Genomic DNA, 20,263 nt, shown 5'->3' with positions numbered 1-20,263 from the left:
CCCATCCCCCGCGCCCCTAAAAAAAAGAAAAACCAGCGCACCATCCAACCTAGGAAACCGTCTGGTTGTTGCTTCCGCAATCCCACTCAGGCTTCCTTCTGTTATTGCAATACTGTCTTATTCCCCCATCTGTTGGCCAACCATCCATCTCCTTACACAACAGTCCAACCACACCCCCCCTTTCCCCTGCCAGCCCTCATTCTTCCTGCTGTAATCCCCAAAATGCCAGCACTCTTGCTGCTACTCCGTAGCCTATCTTCACCCCTCAACCAACCTAACCCCTCAAACTAATCATCAGTTTGTTGTCCTTCTATCCTACAACCCTCCATAACCTTTATTTCCCTAAAATCACAACACCGCCACCTCAATCTACGCCCTAATGTGTGTCTGTGTCATTTTTTTTTCTCATTTTCAAGTGTCTTGTTTGTAATCCCTTTTAATTTCAGAAATAAAAGTGATATTCTATTACGGCTTTGGGTTAACTCTGATATCAATTAGTATCAAAGCTAGACTAATCCTAAATTATATCATAGAGTTTCCAAGCCTCCAACATACCGAAACCATCTTCACCAAAATTTCTTCTTTCTTGCCACCAAATATCATTTTCACTCCCACAAATCCCAAACTCTAACCATGCCACCATAGAGATATAGGCCCGAGCTTAACTGGAAAGAGATATAGCGAGAGCTCCATCGTCTTCAGTTGAGGCGAAGGATGATGGAACCAAGGGAGATTAACCTCGATTGTGATATGAAGAGTCAAAGGGAAAAAAATGGACGAGGAACTGAATCTTTCATTGGGATGACTTCTGTGATGAGGAAGAGAGACCCTGACACTTTGGCATTCAATATCAAAGAAGGTCGAGAGAGAAGGCTACATATGGAGGACACATGAATTTTGGCATCAACAGGGATCTACAGGATTTCAATGGAGGTATGCATCCGAACAACTTTATCGAATGATTGCAAATCCTTTGAGTAAATTTTTTAGTATAAAGAAATGTCAGAGAACAAAACGAGTGAAACTATCATCTCCTTGTGGTGGGAAAACTTGTAGAGGCAAAGAAAAAGAGAAAACAACGACATGATTACTAAGTGGTAGAAGATGAGGAAGAAGATGCAGAAAAAAATATCTACATCCTCATTATGACCATAAAAAATTTCTGAGAATCCACCACCCACATCAGAGAGATCAATCTGTGGAGGAGTTCATGAAACAATTTGACCAGTTGCAGATGTAGTGCGAGTTGGTCGAGCTAGAGAAACATTCCATAGCCTGATATCTAGGGGGGATTGACGCCCGCGCTATTAGTAACATTGTGCAACTATAGCCCTATTGGTGGGAGATATTCAAACCTTGCCATTAACGATGAAGAGATAGCAGAAATAGAGCAAATAGCCACTACCATTCAACAAACACCCACAGTTGGAGACATCAACAGGAGCATGCCTCATGAAGTTGAGAAATTTGGTTTGGATAAGGACAGAGCAACCCCTGAATGAGAAAAAGCCCGAGAAGAGTAACGAACCAACGACAATCCATGCCCGAAAATGCTTTAGATGCCATGAATTTGGGCAAATCGCCTCCAGCTGCCAAGCGAGTCAAATTGTCTTTTACCAAGCAGAGCGCAGTGGAGGAGATTAGCGACGAGGTGTAAGCTAAGGAACAGGGTGAGATGTATCATCTTCCACCGAATGAGGGCGAGATGCCCGTGGTTCGACAAGTCCTACAGATTGAGGATACAAAGGATCTCTGCAGTGGCTTCACGACAACATAATCTACACCTATTGCACTGGAATGGAAAGATATGCAGTCATCATCGATGAAGGGAGCAACAAGAATGTGGCGTCTATGCAGATGAGGGAGAAATTGAGCCTCATGACTCAAAAACATTCCCAACCGTATTCTCTAACGTGACTGATGAAGGAGAACGGGATCAACACTGCTTGGAGGTGCTTAGTAGAGTTTTTGATTGGAAGCCAACTAAAGGATTAGTTGTGGTGCGACGTGGTACCCATGGACGTCTGTCAAATTTTGTTGGGGAGATCGTGGCAATTTGACCGTAGGACTCAACAAGACGAGTTCAAAAACACCCACTCCACAAAAAAAAAGAGAAGCACATCATCTTTCTCCCTTCTGTGAAGCCCGAAATTACGGGTGCCCTTACCAACAAAATAAAATTGGTGGGATCAATTTAGATGACGATAGAGGATGATAGGACTGAGACACCGATTCTAGACATGAGACAGTCATGATAGAGAGCATTTCAAGACATCACAATCAAAACCTTACTGCAATGGCCACCGTCATTCAAGGAGGTTTAGGTTTACCCTCACTCCAATCAAGTCAAACCAATCTTTGGCTATTTTGGAAGGATTCAACAGTATATGTGTGACACACATTCCCAGATGATTAGACTCATGGATATTTGCTCGCAGGTGGGGGAAAATCCTCAGGTGCTTTGGGGGACAGTGTAGCTACCAATGAGATCCCGGTGCTTTTCAAACTGCAGTAGAAAACCCTTCAGTCCCGAAATGTTACAACATCGCCACCATCGACAATAGGCTGACAATGAGATTGAAATTCCCCCAACCCTTGAAGACTTACGCGGGGCTTGGGAGGGCTCACCTGGGCTAAACTGACTGAGTTAGGGACCGGATCGGCCCTTGATCTGAACTAGGCTGGCCACCCAAGGATAGAAGCCTCGACCTCATTAGTTATCTACAACTATAAATATGTTATTTTCTTTGTCTAGGGTTAATTTTTGCTTGAGATTTCTATCAGGAATGTCAAAGACATTTCGTTTTCACTTCTAAGGTTATATCCGACGACGAGAAGATGCTTCGGTTGTAAATCAAATCGAGGTGGTGTGTATTATTCCTTATTCCCCTCGCTTGCAGCTCCCCACTCCCAACCTGCGCACCTTCCTTCTTCCCTCATTCCCTGCCGCCAAACCAGGGAATCGTCTGACTGTTGTCGTAACTCCCTTCAACACCTCACTCGTTGTTGTTGTTGTAATACCCAGGGGAGGACCAAGGCAGGGTCCAGGGGGCCAATTACCCCCCTCAAATTCAGGTTTTTATTTATATGGAAGAACAATTTGGCCTTTTTGCCCTCCTAAAATATTACTTTACTCTTTGTTCCCTTCTAGGGTTATATCCGACGATGAGAAGATGTTTCGGTTGTAAATCATACCGAGGTGGTGTGTATCATTCATTATTCCCCTTGCTTGCAGCTCCCCACTCTAAACCTACGCGCCTTCCTTCTTCCCCCATTCCCTGTCGCCAAACCAGGGAATCGTCTGACTATTGTCGTAACTCCCTCCAACACCTCACTTGTTACTGCAATCCCACTTAGGCTTCCTATTGTTGTTGTAATACCCAGAGGAGGACCAAGGCAGGGTCCAGGGGGGCAATTACCCCCCCTCAAATTCAAGTTTTTATTTATATGAAAGAACAATTTGGCCTTTTTGCCCCTCCAACAAAATAAAAAAAAAAAAAGGTTAGTTCCGCCCCTGATAATACCCTCCTATTCCCCTGACTTGCTGCCCAACCGTCCATCTCTTTACACAGCAGTCTAGACGTACCTCCCTTTTCCCCTACCCACCATAATCCTTTATCAGCCCTCACTGTCCCTACTGCAATCCCTAATTGCCAGCCCCCAGTCCTCCTTGCTGCTACCCAGCAGCTTACCTTCCTCCCTCAACCTACCCAACCCCTCTAACCAGTCATGACCTTGTTGTCCTTCCATCCTACAACCCTCCATAACCATTAAGTCCCCTCAAACCACAGCATCACCACCCCGATATACGCCCTAGTTTGTGTTTGTATTTTTTTTTTTTTTTCCTATTTTCAAGTGTCTTGTTTATAACCCCACGCCCTAGTTTGTGTTTGTATTTTTTTTTTTTTTTTCCTATTTTCAAGTGTCTTGTTTATAACCCCTTTTAAATTTAGCAATAAAAGTAATATTTCGTCATTGCTTTAGGTTAATTTCGGCATCAGTTTATTCAATCATTGATTTATTTTCACTTAACTCCATAAGTCTAGGCTTCATCATTTTACCATACTAGAGTTGCAGTATTATCATTAGTAAAAATAATAATAACAAGCTCCCTTTGATATTCTTTGGATTAATGTGACAGGTGATATCAACCCTTCAAACAGAGTGCTTGATAACTAAAGCAGTTAAGTGAAAATGCCATACACGAACATAAGGGGATGTCATGGAAACCCAAACCTTCGACTTGCTAGCAACGCGCAAGGAAGATTTGGTCAAGGCTTCAAGGAACTCCATAGAAGCCAATTTCATGGGGTCCGTCAGAGGGGAGGCAAGGAGACATTGGTCTGGAAGAAAGGAAGGAGCCACAGAAGCTAGTGATGGTGCTCACAATAGATCACATGATCTTCAGCATACAAGTAGTATGACATTGGTAAGAAGTTTTGCATGATGGGCGAAGGCATATTGTGGACGTCAAAGGATAGGATTAGCAGCAGAGGACAATAAAAGTCACTCGATAATGGTGATATATGTTTGCACGCCAAAAAGCAAATTTTGAAGTATTTTAAATATACTAGAAATTAATTTTACAATTACTAATGCCAAGAAAATCAAAATATATATTTTCCTTCATTCACAAAAAAAAAACCTTCAATAAAAAAACATAAAGATATTTCATCGGTCAAGTTGGTGTCAAACTTCCACCCCTACATAAACTAGTAGGAGTGGAGCAAACCAAGCATAAAGGTTCAAATCAAAGTTAACATCACTTAGAGACACGGGAAAAAAACATCACGATCGCTAATGATAAAGGTTTGAATAAAGAAGTCTAGGAATTTTTGTCAGGATTCAAACGGCACAGGAAGCATCAGCTTGTGATCACTAACCTCTACACCACGAGGACCTATCCGATTGCGAGATATAAAATTGAGAATGATTGAAGCAAATTCTCCAGGCACATCCTCCTGCAAAATTTAATTTAATGAATTTAATTTCAAAGTCAAAAACTTCGCTGGAAGCAGCAAATAAACCCAAAAAATTAAAAAGCTGTAAGATTTCTACGTCAAAAGAACCTTGGCCCTCTTTGATTTCAAAGTATCTGTTAAGGAAATCAAATTTAACCGTACATGTACAGAAGCATAACCTTAGTGTCAAAATAACCATAAGAAAATAATGACCAAAGGAAACCATTATTGCATTATGGAGAACAATTTGTAATATCTACAGAAAAATTCAGCTTACTGTCGTGACCATTTCATGAGATGATGATTTAATTTAAGAAATATTTTAATACAAATCAACATGAAACTTGATCTACAAGTTTCCATATGCGGTGGCAAGAAGGCACTCACAAGAAAACGTAAGAAGGTAACGAACCATGCAATTCATCTTCCACAGCATTATCCCAACTACGCAAAGCAACTGAAAAAGTAATAAAAATATATATTTGATACCAGCTTTCCTAACCAAGGATTTTAATGGATTATGGCTTTGTTTTCTAGTTTGCTTAAAATGTCATCACTAGCCAGAAAAAAGCCTTCTTCCATAGCAAAGTTCTATTCTGACTATTTTTTTTCTCCAAAACAGAAAAAGCCCACCTCTTAATCAGCCAAGAAGCCTCAATAAATGCATTGACTTACTAATTACGTACATAAGTGCGCATATTTTTCTTTATAGTCAATTCACAGCAAGGCTTTGATGATTAGTTGATGACATACAGATCTGGTTTCAGACTATTCCCAAGAGGTATTTTGATTTGAGAATTTTACGTTTTTAAAGTTGTTCAAAACGTTTTTAAAAATTTTAATGATATTAACACTACTCTAAAGCTCTAAAACAAAGCGTTAAAAGAAATCATAAACTAGCTAATGTTAGTCTGACATAAAAAAATAATAATTAAAAGTAATACTAACACATAGTGCTGCAATTGACTTTGATGTGGCAAAGGGCAGTGATGAAAAAATAATATATTCAAAATTTTAGATATAAATGTAAGAAATCCTAACCCCTTGTATAGATTTAAAAAGAAAATTTAGTCATATGATCTTATGGCTTTAGGGATCTCCTCATGTGTGATGGGAGACTAACCACACTGGCATAAAAACTCTACCAGATAATTTGACCACTGCGGATTAGCTTTTATAGAAGAAAATTTTGGTAAAAAATCTCATCTCCTTCATCAATGAGTTGGGCTTCTATAGAGACTTACAATCCTATTTACAAATAACCCTCTAAACTTTTTCTATATTGCCTATTTACAATTAAGCGCCTCAAAATAAGACACAAATCTCAACACTCTCCCTCAAGATGGGCAAATGATATCCACTAAATCCATCTTGCCACATAATCTAGACAAATCTAATGAACTAAGTCCTCTAGTGAGGCAATCAACCACTTTCTCTCCAATGGCTACATTACTTAGCTACAGTAGCCCGCTATTCAACTTTTCCCTGACGAAGAAACTATCAATCACAAAATGTTTGGTTCTATTTTGTTGCATAGGGTTGTTGGCAATAATGATTGTTGACTTGCTCGCACCACAACTTCATTTGAGCTCCTTGATCCACCTTGAGCCCGGCCAAAAAGGTTCTCAGTCACATCATCTCGCAACTCCTAAGGCCATAGCTCCATACTCTGCCTCTGTCGTTGACCTTGATACAACAAAATGTTTATTGCTTTTCAAAGAGACCAAGTTGCCCCCTACGAACTAGCAGTATCTAGAGGTGGATTTTCTATCATTTGCACAACTCGCCCAATCAGCATCACAATGCACATTCTTCCTGAAGATCAACCCCTTCCCTGGTGCACATTTCAGGTGCCTCAGAATCTGATACACTGCATCCGTGTGACCCTTCCTCATGTATATAGTGACTCACCATGCTTACTATAAATGAGATATCAGGACGTGTAACTCAGATAGATCAGACGACCCACTAATTAATCCACTAATCACTGGTATCCCTCACGATCAATTGGCTCTCCCGCCTCCACACTAAGCTTGGTCTTCTGATCAATTGAAGAGGTTGCATGCTTGCATTCTAGCATGCATGTTTCTGTGAGGAGATCAAATACATGCTTTCTTTGAGACAGGATCATCCCCTCTGGTCCACGAGTCAACTCAATCCCAAGGAAATATCTGAGCTGTCCACGGTCCTTCCCTTCAAATTCTTTGTCCAATCTTATCTTTAGTTGAGCAATCTCTATCTCATCATCATCAGTGATAATCATGTCATCAACATACACAATAAGCAAAGCGATGTGACCATTATTTTGACGAAAGAACACCGTATGGTTGACATTGATTTGTTGATATCCCATGACCACCATAGCTTTTCTAAACTCGTCGAACCAGCCTGGAGGAGACTGCTTCAAGCCATAAAGTGACTTCCGGAGTCTGCACACCTTGCCCACTATCTGACCTATACCAAATCCTGGTGGTATGTTCATATACACCTCCTTTAGTAACTCACCATGAAGAAAAACATTTTTTACGTCAAGTTGGTGTAACCTCCACCCACCATTCACAGCTAGAGAAACCAACATCCTCACTATTCTCATCTTCACTACCGGTGCAAAGATCACATCATAGTCATTGCCATATATCTGGCTGTACCCTTTCGCCACCAATCGTGCTTTATAACGTTTCACTTTCCCTTCTGGATTTTATTTTACTGTGAATAACCACTTACACCCAAGTGTTCTTTTCCTCGCTAGTAATGGTAATATCTCCCACGTCCTGTTCTAATCGAGAGCACCAAGTTCCTCCAGCATTGCAATCTTCCACTTTAGTTCCACTTTATCTACCTACCAACACCTGGGTATAGAGACATCGTCTAAAGATGCAATGAATGCTCCGTCAAAAGGCAACATGTTAAAGTATGAGACAAACTGAGCAATGTCATATGAGAAACCAAAACAATCAGGAGAATAACGATCATGAGAACCCTAAACCCTAAGCATTGCTTCGAGAGGTCCTTAAAGCCATGAGAGTGGGAGGGGAAGGGAGAGGAATCATATCACCTTAATAATTAGATTTGGAAGTGAGAGGTGTTGGTGTCTCAGACGTCAGGGTAGACCGGGAAGGACAGCTATTGTTCCCTCATTCTGCCTCCTTGTATACACTCTTAGCTCCCTTTAAGCTTAAATCCCTCCACCTTCGGTCTCATTTTCCTCATTTTTGGACTCTTCCTCAGTCGATCTTTACCACACAATGGGACAAGGCATCGTTCCCACATGTATCGCTCTCTAATCATCATTACTCTACTCCTCGTGCCTTGTACCTCCAGTACCTGACCAGTCTTCAAATGGTAAAGTCACCTCAGGATGTAACACGGTTCGAGCTCTCTAAAAGACACATCCGTGCTCACAGACAATCTATTCTCTATCAGGCTCCAACAAACATACCATTTCTGGGTAGCAGAATAACCGACGAAAATACACGTCACAGCTCTAGGATCCAGCTTCCACACTAATGGTTTTTGTTCTTCACGAAACATGCACAACCAAAAACCATCAATAGAAGGATCCCGTTATTTCTTTCAAAAACAAATAAGGAAACTTCAAATCCAATACTCTTGAGGATATTCTGTTGATCAATTGAGCTACTGTCAAAACTGCTTGTCCTCACAATTGGTTTGAAACTTTCATCATGATCATCATGATTCTAGCTACTTATAGAAGGTGTCTATTTTTCTCTCTGCTACTCTGTTTTGTGCTAGTGTATGAACATGTGGTTTGATGCTATATCCCTTGGCCAAATAGGCATTCCTCAAATATCTTGTTGGTATACTCTGTCTCATCATCAGATCTCAATACATTCACTACAAAACCGTATTGAGTCTGAATCGCTCTGTGAAACTCTTTAAAGTAGGCAAGCATATAACTTTTATTTCTCATCAAATATAACCAAATAACATAGAAAAACAATCAATGAAAGTCACAAAATATCTGTAACAATCCATCGAATTTGTAGAATGAGATCCCCATACATCTGAATGCACCAAAACAAAAATATAAGAACTTCTTTTACTGGAGCTAACATAAGAGCTCCTGGTATGCTTGCCAAACTCACAAGCATCACACAAGTTTTTGTTTGTCTTTTTCATATAAAGATTGATATAAATGACACAATAGACTAAACAGAGAGTGTGACATATGCCTGTGATGTAGTAGCAATACATCCTCCACACTCCTCTCGGATCCTCCTATTCCAATATTCTCAGCCATAGATTCCAAGACCAAAAAATAACACATAGATTTACATGGTTCGACTAATTTTCCTACGTCCATGGAGCTGCAGAGGATTTTAGTACTTCGAGAAATTACACCGTCGAGCGCTTCGACGTTTACAAGAAAACTTCATTTATCTTTCTCTATTCCTTTCTCTCTCCTAGCTCTCAAGATAACTTAGCGCTTATCACAGGCCAAAAGAGGCTATTTAAAAAAAACGGAAGAGAGGTAGGTGGAAAGAGATAGGTGGGACGTGGTAGGTAAGGTAGGTAAGTCACAAACTCCATATATTTAACAATTCTCCCACTTGGAGACTAGGACACTGAATGCACCACCTACATGCTGCATCATCTGTTGGTTTTACCGACATTTTTTCTCAAACATGATATCCTCCACCTCTACAACTCAAAGCCCCCGTCTTCACGCTAGAAGATCAGCTGAAGTGAAGCACAACTTCAGTTTCTCAAGAGTAGCACACAATCGACATATCAGTGTCAACATAGTCTTGTACCTCAAAACTCTTTCTTGGGTTACTCATGAATCTGCTTACAACTCTCACTGCATGAGTAATATCTTGCCTCAGCTGAAAGCCTTTTTCAACAAGTCAACCTTTGCACCTCTTACTGTCATCAAGCGCGGTCTTCACCCGGTACACCCACTTGTTATGCAATGTCTTCTTCCCTAATGGAAAATCTGTCAGCTCCCACTTACTCGAATTTTCATATTACAAGATTTCTTCATAACTCTGTGATTTTCCACCATTTATCTGTGGAACAATAGAAATGGGTGTTCTGGACCCGCTCTCCTCTTCACTTCCATCACTGCCTTGCACTGTGGCCTCTGGTAGACCAACAAATCTTACTTTTTTACAGTAACTAGCCTCCAAGAGATGTCACTGGAGAATGTCCCCACACATTTATGTGTACAAGATCCAGTTTTCCTCCCCTTACTGCTCTGCAACCTTTCAAGAAACTGACATTCTTCTATTTCCCCACAATGCACCTCTGACTCATGTGCCAACGATTGAGTAAACTTGTAGTCATATATAGTGTCAATTTTCTTACCTCGAGTCAGTACTAACGCTCTTTTGGTAAACTTCCAGGTGTTATCTGAGAACACTACTGAATAACCACCGTCATTGAGCTGCTCGACAGAAATGAAGTTTTTCTTTAACTCAAGAACGTGTCTGACAATTTGCAAAGTCCATTTGCTCTTGTTAAGGAGTGTGATATCAACGTCTCTCATCACCACCACGTTTAGAGCTTTTCCATCAGCTAGATATATCTTCTCAAAGTCACCTGCAACATAGTTTCGCATCAACTCCGGGAGAGAAAATGTATGAAAAGAAACCCTTGAATCCAGTATATAGTCATCAACAGAACTGTGAACTGTCAGCAATAACAAATCCTGTATTTCTTCAGTTACAACATTAGCGCTATCATTCTCCTTCTTCTTAGAATTCCTGCAGTTACTTTTTATGTGGTCAACCTTCCCACAATTCTAGTAGGTTGCCTGCTAACCGGACTTTAATTTTGACCTTCCTCTATTTGAGTTTTTGTCCTATGATCTCCCTCTGGAATCAAAATTCAGTATCAAACTCAAACTCAAGGTCTCACCAGAATCTTTTATGCACATCTCCTCAACCAAAATTAAATCATGAATATCATCATATTTCAGTTTAGATTTACCTGTAGAACTGCTAACTATCATCTTCATGGTTTTCCAGCTATTTGACAATCCAGCTATTTGACAATGAAGCCAACAATATCAGCGCACGTATCTCATCGTCAAAATCAATTTCAACAGACGACAACTGATCTATGATAATGTTAAAATCATTCAGGTGCTGAGCAACAGACACATCTTTCACCATATTTAAATTGAATAATTTTTTCATCAAATGCACATCGTTATTTGCCGATGACTTTTCGTACATACTTGATAAAGCTGTCATGAGATCTACAGTCGTCCTCTCCTTTATGAAGTTGTGGGCAACGGATCTTAATAGGGTTAATCGAATAACCCCAGAACCTGTCGATCCAACAAATTTCATTCCACCTCATCCATTTTTTCTTGTCGTTTTCTCAGTAACGAAAGGTGAAGTTTCTTCTCATAGACACATCTTCTGGTGTTGAGATCATTCAAGTGTTGAGCAACAGACACACCTTCCGCTATATTTAAATTGAAAAACTTTTTCATCAAATGCATATTGTTATTCGCCGATGGCTTTTTGTACAGACTTGATAAAGCTGCCAAAAGATCTGAAGTCGTCATCTCCTTGATGAAGTTGTGGGCAACGGATCTTAGCAGGGTTAATCGAATAACCCCCAGAACTTGTCGATCCAACATATTCCATTCCGCATCGTCCATCTTTTCTGGTCGTTTTCTCAGTAAAGAAATGTGAAGTTTCTTCCCATAGAGGTAGTTTTCTATCTGCATCATCCAATAACCAAAATTTGTGTCACTGAACTTCTCGATCCCCGATGTCATCACTTCGTCTCCGCCCATCATTTTCTTTCAGTCTCGAATCAAAGCTCTGTTACCAATTATTATGAAAAGTGAAAAAACCAAATCGAAAAATTACAAATCATAAAAAACACACAGATTTATGTGGTTCGGCTAAATTACCTAGTCTACGGAGTTGCAAAGGATTTTAATACTTCAAAAAATTATAGCGTCGAGCGCCTCGACGTTTACAAGAAAACTTCCTCTTCCTTTCTCTCTTCATTTCTCTCTCTTAGCTCTAAAGAGAAATTGGTTTAGCTCTTATCACAAGTCAAAATAGGCTATTTAAAAGAAAATAGGAGAGAGGTAGGTAAGTCATAGGCTCCATATATTTAACAGTCCCAAGTTTCTGGTCAGTCCCCTTCTTTTAAATGAAACAACAAATTTTAGTTGGACTATAATGACACTAATGGATAAAAGATTTGCTAGAAAGGAAGGGGAACACAAAACATTGGACAAAGTCATAGAATCGGTACACCTGACTGTACCCTTATCAACCACATGTGTTGTACCATCAGCGGTCTGAATGCTCTGGAACTACTAGATGAGTATATGAAGAGAATCTACCAGCGACACCTGTCACATATCGAGATGCGCCAGAATCTACTATCTATTTTGGTGAACTTGTAATGCGTATAGAGGCAAGAGCATATGTATCACGAGCATCTTTGACTGAGTGAGCATAATTAGCAGTGTTCCACTTGAATGACGATAAAGTGAATGCATCCTCAGTGACATCACATGCCGCTCTTTGCTTCCTCTTCAACATATCCAGTAACTCGTGATACTCATCGGTAAGCTACCATCAGATTTTCCCGGTAGCCCCCTCTAGACGATCCACGTCCACCAATCTCTCTCCTTGGTGGCTTTCAACAAGCCTTGCTCAAGTGTCTCACTTCTCCACAGTTATAGCACCTGCATATCTCCCTCTGGACACCTGTCATACTTGAGCTAGATGCAGCCAATTCCTCGTCATGCTTCCATGCCGTCACAAATCTTTCTCACGACCCAAGAGCTATAGAGGTTTCACGTCCCTTAACTCTTCTGCACGAAACCGTAGTCGTTGTTCTCGCACAACACAATCCAACTAAAGCTTCTCTTGCTTCCCCCGCACTACTCTGTCGATCGCACGTCGCGACAAAATCGATTGTACGCCTCTATTCACATGGACAGTTCAAACCGTACGCTACTCTCTCGCTGGCGTAGCACAGAAAATCTGCATGAGCCCCTTCTCTACTCTGTATTTTCTGTCTAAACTCTTTCGTGCTTTTTCCCTGTTCATTCTTCTTGCTTTCTACAGTTCAAAAGCTGCAAATCTCCATTTTCCTTTCCGTTGTTGTACGTTTGCACTGTTCTTCCTATTCACACTAGTTCTCGGAGATTCTCGCCTTCGCACTCCCCGTCCGAGCCTTCTGCAATTAGTTTGCAACCCCCTTCACGCAACAGATGCCTCCACTACTCATCCTCACTGAGCTCCTCTTCAACTCACACCACACCTTCCAACTCTCTCATGCCCAAGCTACAGCTCAAGCCGTCAAATACCACTAGCTTACAACTCCCACTGTGCCACACTCTGCCCAGCGAACGGTCCCTTTTCCTGCTGCTCCTCCCATCGACAAGCTCCAACAGGTCCCTTTTCCTGCTGCTCCTCCCATCGACAAGCTCCAACAGCCATACGACTCTCCAGCAAAAAGCTTGTGATCCCGTCATTGCCTTCCCAACGAGTCACGATCCCATTGTTGCCCTTCTAGTGAGCCGCAATCGCGTCGTTGCCTTTGCAATTGTGGCTGCTTCGCGATAACAGAGCAGAAAGAAGGGACGCCCCCGGTCGTGGCAGCTTGCGCCGATCACTACAATGACAGTCGGCTGTTAGGTTTAAGCTCTGATATTATATAGAGGAAAATTTTGGTAAAAAATCTTATCTCTTTCATTCATGAGTTGGGCTTCCATAGAGCCTTACAATCCTTTTACAAATAACCCCCTAGACTACTTATATATTCCCTATTTACAATTAGACCCCTCAAAATGAAATACAAATCACAACAGCTTTCCTCCAAATATCTTCCTCTTTCCAGTAAGTGCCAATGAGAATTAGCAACATACTTGGCTACAATGTTATGGTGGATGTACTGCACTGAAATCCAATGACCTTATCACTGCTTACAGGGGGCCAATAAAACCGCTTACTACATAGTAATTCCAGCTGCAGCACGCCCCAACTTATCATCATAGCTACCTATCTGCAGCAGAAACCTAGTAAAAATTGATATATTGACCAGAGCTGGATAAAACCACCAAAAAAATCCCAACACAGATTGGCCTCAGTTAAACTATAAACCTACATGGTTAATCATCTCTTGTGAAGCGGTCTGGAATGAATTGATAAAACAGTTCGTCTCAAGTTTGATATTCTGATGCGGTTTATGGCGATTTTCAGGAGCACGTGCCAAACAATTATAAAGCTGATAAAAAGATACAGGACCATAAAAATCGAATGCACAAAACCTGTATGGCATGTCCGGTGTGACGGACAACCAGCATTTGGAACTTCCCTTGCATTTGACCAATGGTTAGGGCCCTGCACAAAAACAGGTATTCAACAGAATAACAACAAAGAAATTACAAGAGAATAATGTGATTATGAAGCATCCATATGAAGGCCTTTCACAACTTTGGACTGAGGAAGCACAATCAACAGCCACTAACTCCAAACAGACAAGAAAATTGAAAAGTGAAAAAAATCCTTTTGCCTTTCTACAATTACTGAAATAAATAGAAAAAAAAAATGGAATTTCACTCAACCTATTTTGATTAATGACAGGCGGGTCAAGAAACGTCTAGGCCTTGAACCTATAATTCATATTCAAGCTACTAGCTATAATTTATTGAAGGTGGTACAATTGTTTGAGATTCATAACTAGCATCATGCAAATTTTGCATCTTTGTTACATTATATAATATATCACATTCTAGATTTGTATTAGAAACTCTAGATTTTAAGACATCACAAAAACGTAATTATCCAATTTTTCATAGCAACTTTGTCAGATGAGTGTATCAGTTTTTCAATAATTTCAAATTTGTTTAAAAATTCCATGCATTACATACATCAAACAAAGTGAGGAAATTACTCTGGGGAGAAATTTGAGCCACGTCGAACTAGGAACAATAGAATTAAGGACATTGCAATAAGCTTATGAAGTCAAATTCCTAATATATAAGATAAGAAAAAGGATGAAAAATAATTTTATATTGATAACCTGTCTAGTCTGTCTGTTCCTGCTAAAAGTAACAGCTTTGGCGCTGGGCATGATAAAAACTGCTCTGAAAGACCTTCATACCTGGCAAAAAGTATCCAAAAGTTTATCAACAATGTTCAACTAAAAGTCACCTATAATGTACAATAAGCACGAAAGAAAGAAACACAAAAAAACTCAAGTAATAAATTATAAATAAGATCATTCAGGAGTACCATGTGTAATCAAAATCAGAGTCATTATATTAGGTAGAACGCAGTTTTTATGACAGCTCGGTGAAAGGTCATGCAGAAACAATGTTTGTGTTACTGGAGGATTGAGATTCAGCAGGCACAATCAAAGTCAATTTCGCAAATCCCCTACCCCACTTCCAACAAAATAACTCAAGAGACCAAAGGAATTGGGTGATAAAAAAGGGAGGGATGGGGGCAAAACATGAATAAAATCAGTCAAAATAAAGATAAAAACTGATATAATACCATTAACTAATTTTCATATTTTATATGGACTCTTCCTTTGTTTCAAAATCCAACATCAAAGATATTTCCTCCAACATTTTCTCTACTTATCATCTCTCCTTGATCACCACTGTATTGTATTCAATCCTTGTATGTCTAAAAAGCATGAGTTTGACAAAACAGATGATTGAGTATTATGAGACATGATTTTTTGTATTAAGGATTGTAGGAAAGTGCAAATCCACATTAGGAAGGAATTTATTTCCTTTGCTCAGCATATATTCCGTTAATGATGTTTCCTTTTATTTATATTTCCTAATTTTCTTTCTTTTTTTTACTATTTGGAGGGATTCCTATTTTATTTCCTTCATAATAATATATATGTTGTCACAACTCGGCCCGGTACTTAGAATTAACTAAGTCAGGTACTGCGGTCAAACAAAATTAATCTCTAACTAACTATCCACATTTTTAAAACATCCAAAACATATAAAGAGTCACTAATCTACAAGTGCAATAAAATTTAAATCATCCAGCAACAACATCCACAAACAATATCTCAATCTAGAACTGAACAGTAAATCAACATCTGAAAGAAACAGAAAAAAAATTATTGTATAAATACATAGCACCAATAGTCATTCTTTGATAGACCAAGTCTCTCTTGTCAGACATATTCATCTAAAACTTTTCTTCTCCTAAAAAAAAATATTTAACTACAACTGTAAGTACAACTTATTGACTAATTATAATCTAATATGTATTAAATTTCTTATGCTCTGCTATATATGAATAACCAGAAGAAAATACAGTTAATTTCATTAAAACCTTAAATTTGTCCCTTCCACTTTCACTTTAAGTATTTACCGTTTTTAACCTTTTTAAAATTCATAACAGGATTACCGCTATGACCAAAAGTATCCTAAAAAATGTGTCTGAAGGCACACTCAAAATGTGTCCGAAGGCACCCTCAAAATGTATCTGAAGGTACCTTCAAATTGCACCGAAGACGTTACCATTTCCTTTAACGTGCACGGGTACATTGCATCCCCTTTTAGTATCATCTAGGGGTAATCCTGTATGACTTAAACATTTAACTTTCCATTTATTTTATTTAAATTACATCATTTTAAAGGCATTAAGCATTCTTTCTCCTTCTCCCCTTTCATTTCTTTTCATTCTTAAACTACAACATGCATACAATCATAAAATAATTTTCTAAGGTATTAAATTCTTTAGTTGATATAAAAGAAAATAGTTACTCACTTTTGCTCTTAAAAGACTTTCAAAAAAGTTCAACACTTCACTTCACTTCGTAGCACCAAAACCAATTAAAAGTGCAAATTCGTATAAGAATATAAAGGCTTTACATATATTTAATGAACTATATTAAAATTGACAAATAAAAACCAATAGACAGTTTCTTACCTTAAAAAGATCTGGTTTGCTTGCTTGAACAAGTCTCCTCTTTTCTCCTTTAAATTTTAAAACTATAACCCCTCGAGCTTAATTACTTCCTAATTCAAGTAATATTTATTTTAACATTATATATATATATTAGAAATAACTCAAGGGCGAATATATTAAAATGAAAAAGATAAAAAAAATGTTGTATGAGAGAATCTAAAAGAAAGCTCAACTCACACAATACAACACACACAAAACCCAAAGAAAACAAAAATACATAAATGTAAAAAACCAAAAAACCACCAAAGGGCGCAAAAGTGTTAGAGACGTCCTACTTTAGTACTCCCTCTACCTCTAGTTCTCAAAATTGAGTCGGATAACAAATTAGTAAGGTGAGTGTCATTGCCCGAAATAACCAAAGTATCATCCATCAGATTCCTAAGTTCAAGTAGGTATCCATTCTTCTTCTTCCTCCTAGATGTATAGACCAATTTGACATTCCTCATCCGATGATTGACTCATCTGATCAATAGATTGTTTCAAAGTTGGTCGGACAGGTGTAGGCTATTTTACAACATGATCCTCATGAACCTGAGTAACAGTTACAACTTGCTCGACCTGATGAGGCGGTAGTGAAATAGTAGAAGTATTGTCACCTGTAATAACGGTGATAGGTTCTAGGGCAAGTGGGGTCTGAAGAATCTTTCTCTCACCCACGATAGGAGGTTCCAGAGACGACTGAATGGTTGTCATATTGCTTCTGAGAATAGTGACATCTTCGAGGGTATTTTTTTTATGATCAATAGTGTCAATAACTTGGAGCTGATCAGAAGGAGATGAAATCACTGCCTCTGGCAGAGCATTGTGCTTTTTTTGGTCTGAGGTGTGGATGTAGATGGTGGCATTGAGAACTGAAGTGGTCGAACATACGATAGTTTGAACAATACGAAGGAAAATGTATCTTTTTTATGATCAATAGTGTCAATAACTTGGAGCTGATCAGAAAGAGATGAAATCACTGTATTTTTTTGGTCTGAGGTGTTGATGTAGATGGTGACATTGAGAACTGGAGTGGCTGAACATACGATAATTTGAATAATACGAAGGAAAAGACTCGATCATTATCTTTTGTCAATGCCCATGATGTTATGTGTCCAACTAAATTTCTTCAGAAGCAGATGAAGTAATGTTTCTTTCAACAAGTACTCTGACTTCAGATGGACGACAAAGATTAAAAGTAGAAATGTCTGTTTTGAGTGACTCATAAGCTGAGGCAATAACGTACAAAACTTTTTGAGTAAAATAATAAAATTTCAGATCAGGGAGGCGAATCCAAGCAAGAATGATCGGACGTTCCGTCTGGGGGTCAAAATCCACAGACCATTTAAGAATCTTCATTACTCTGTTATGAATCCAAATTATCCTTCTAGCAAATAAACGCGTGTAATCCTCTTCATTATTAATTTGTATGAGAATGTGTCTTCCATCTAACAGTCCAATTTTCCACTCTCAACCAGCTGCATAAGCTCAAATTCCTTACAAATTAGCTCCATTTTTTGGATGGTCATACAAAAATTTCTCGACCAAATTCAGTCAATAGGAGAAAACAAATTGAATACCTTCAGATTCTGTAAAAAAAGATTACAGGTTTCTCATTCTTCCTACCATGTTTCTTGATATCTTCCTCTCACTCAAACGAAAGAGGGAAATAACACGATTTAGGTGTACTTGATGCGTGGACACCCGCAAGGACAACAACATACGATCTGTCTGAAGCCATCCCCAATAGATAGAGGTGCGGCGTTAAGAATAGTGAAGAAAGCAAAGAAGGGAGCAAAGTTCGAATCCAGAAAACAGGGAGTAGAAGCAGAAACCCCTTTGAAGAAGCCCTGCGAATTCAGCATGAGCAGAACAACGCCCTTCAGCCTGCAACAAAAAGACAAGCGAAAACCCCTTAGAAGAAGCCATGTGAAATCAGCTCAAGCAGAACGACGCCCTATAGCCTGCAGCGAATAGAGTGCAACTCGCCAAAATCGTAGAAGCAGATGACGAGGACCCTTGCGAAATCAGCTCGAGCAGAAAGCGGCAGACGATGAAGGTGAAGCAGAGACCAAAGTGAAGCATAGACGCGAGAGATATCAAAGCAGCAGACGCTAGGGTTCGCCATGAGGCGAATATATATATATATAATGGTGATTTCGGTCGCAATTGATTCTACCGCTGGAAGGAGAAGATCGCATCGTTGACCCTCGCTCTGGCGTCTGCATCTAAGTCGACGTTCACACTCACTATTGCGGCTCACGTCACAATATCTCCACTGCTTGCGTCGTCGTTTTCCTTTGCTCGACGTCGAAGTCTTCCACGCCTCTGTTGCTAGCAGCTGTTGTCTGCGCCCGATTCTTTTGTTTCGGCGTTGCTCCTGTCTCTGCGCGCAACAACTCCTCTGCCTTTCAGCAACCTCGCAGCAGTTTATCGCCGACAGCCTCTAATGGCGTTTCCTTCTTCTTTGGTTGAGCCGGACAAAATCTCATTTGTCCGCGTGGTGGGTAACCCTCTGAAGGAGTCTGCAGTGATATTCTCCTCAAGTTAGAAGGAATGTCGTGAGGGTACAGATGATTGTCCTTTTATTAAGAAGGGAAGTAGGAAAGAAGAAAAAGAAATAATCTTTTTCTCTGAATCAGAAATTTGTACCCTGATGAAAAAATTTAAGTTTGCTCTTATTGGCAAATTTTAGTGGGGACACCCTCCTATGGATGTTATCAGAAAAAGTGTTGATGATCTTAAACTAGTAGGCAAGTGGAAAGTGGGACTCATGGATGAGATACATGTGTTGATCCAACTAACAGTGACTAAAGACTGCACCAGAATTTTCTCCAACAAATATATTAATATCGAAGACAAATCAATGAAGTTACTCAAGTGGTAAGTTACTCAAGTGGTCTCATCAAGTGGTCTCATAATTTTGACCCAAAGCATGAAACTCTCACTATACCAGTATGGTTTAGTTTACCTGGTCTGAAGTTGCATTACCATCCGGTTCTTTACTCTATTGGGATCATCCTTGGAGATTCTTTGAAACTAGATCTGTCTACTTTCAACCTAACCAGACCCTCGGTGGCCAAAATACTTGTGGAAGGGGATATTACTTTACCTGATGTTACTGAAGTCTGGCTGGGCACAACCCATAATGGTTATTGGCAACAAATCGTCATGAAACACAAACCCCCATATTCATATTGTACCCACTGTTACCCACTGTAAGATATTTGGTCATATCATTGCTAAATGCCACAAGAGGTTCAAGTGAATAAGGAAGGGTCTAACCCCACTCCTATGGACGTTTTAGTTCCACCTGAGGAGGATACTACCATACAGGAGGTGTCTGCTGCCCCTAAGGACCCCTCCCCCCCC

At 39.6% G+C, this 20,263-nt stretch overlaps 1 protein-coding gene across 2 annotated transcripts in view; it reads right to left on the bottom strand.

Annotated features, from left to right (window-relative positions):
* LOC110027568 (protein phosphatase methylesterase 1) overlaps positions 1 to 20,263 on the bottom strand; it is a 72,559-nt gene that overhangs the window by 19,958 nt on the left and 32,338 nt on the right. For both annotated transcript variants that reach the window (XM_020729058.1, XM_020729059.1), the window contains exons 10-12: positions 14,991 to 15,071; positions 14,236 to 14,308; positions 4,884 to 4,961 (exon numbers count right to left, since the gene is read on the bottom strand). In XM_020729058.1, the coding sequence (XP_020584717.1) occupies positions 4,884 to 4,961; positions 14,236 to 14,308; positions 14,991 to 15,071 (232 nt within the window). The remainder of the gene's footprint in view (positions 1 to 4,883; positions 4,962 to 14,235; positions 14,309 to 14,990; positions 15,072 to 20,263) is intronic.

The sequence above is a fragment of the Phalaenopsis equestris genome, unplaced genomic scaffold (genome assembly GCF_001263595.1).
Source record: "Phalaenopsis equestris unplaced genomic scaffold, ASM126359v1 Scaffold000428, whole genome shotgun sequence".
Lineage (NCBI taxonomy): Eukaryota > Viridiplantae > Streptophyta > Magnoliopsida > Asparagales > Orchidaceae > Phalaenopsis > Phalaenopsis equestris.
This window is presented reverse-complemented; position numbering and strand designations above follow the sequence as displayed.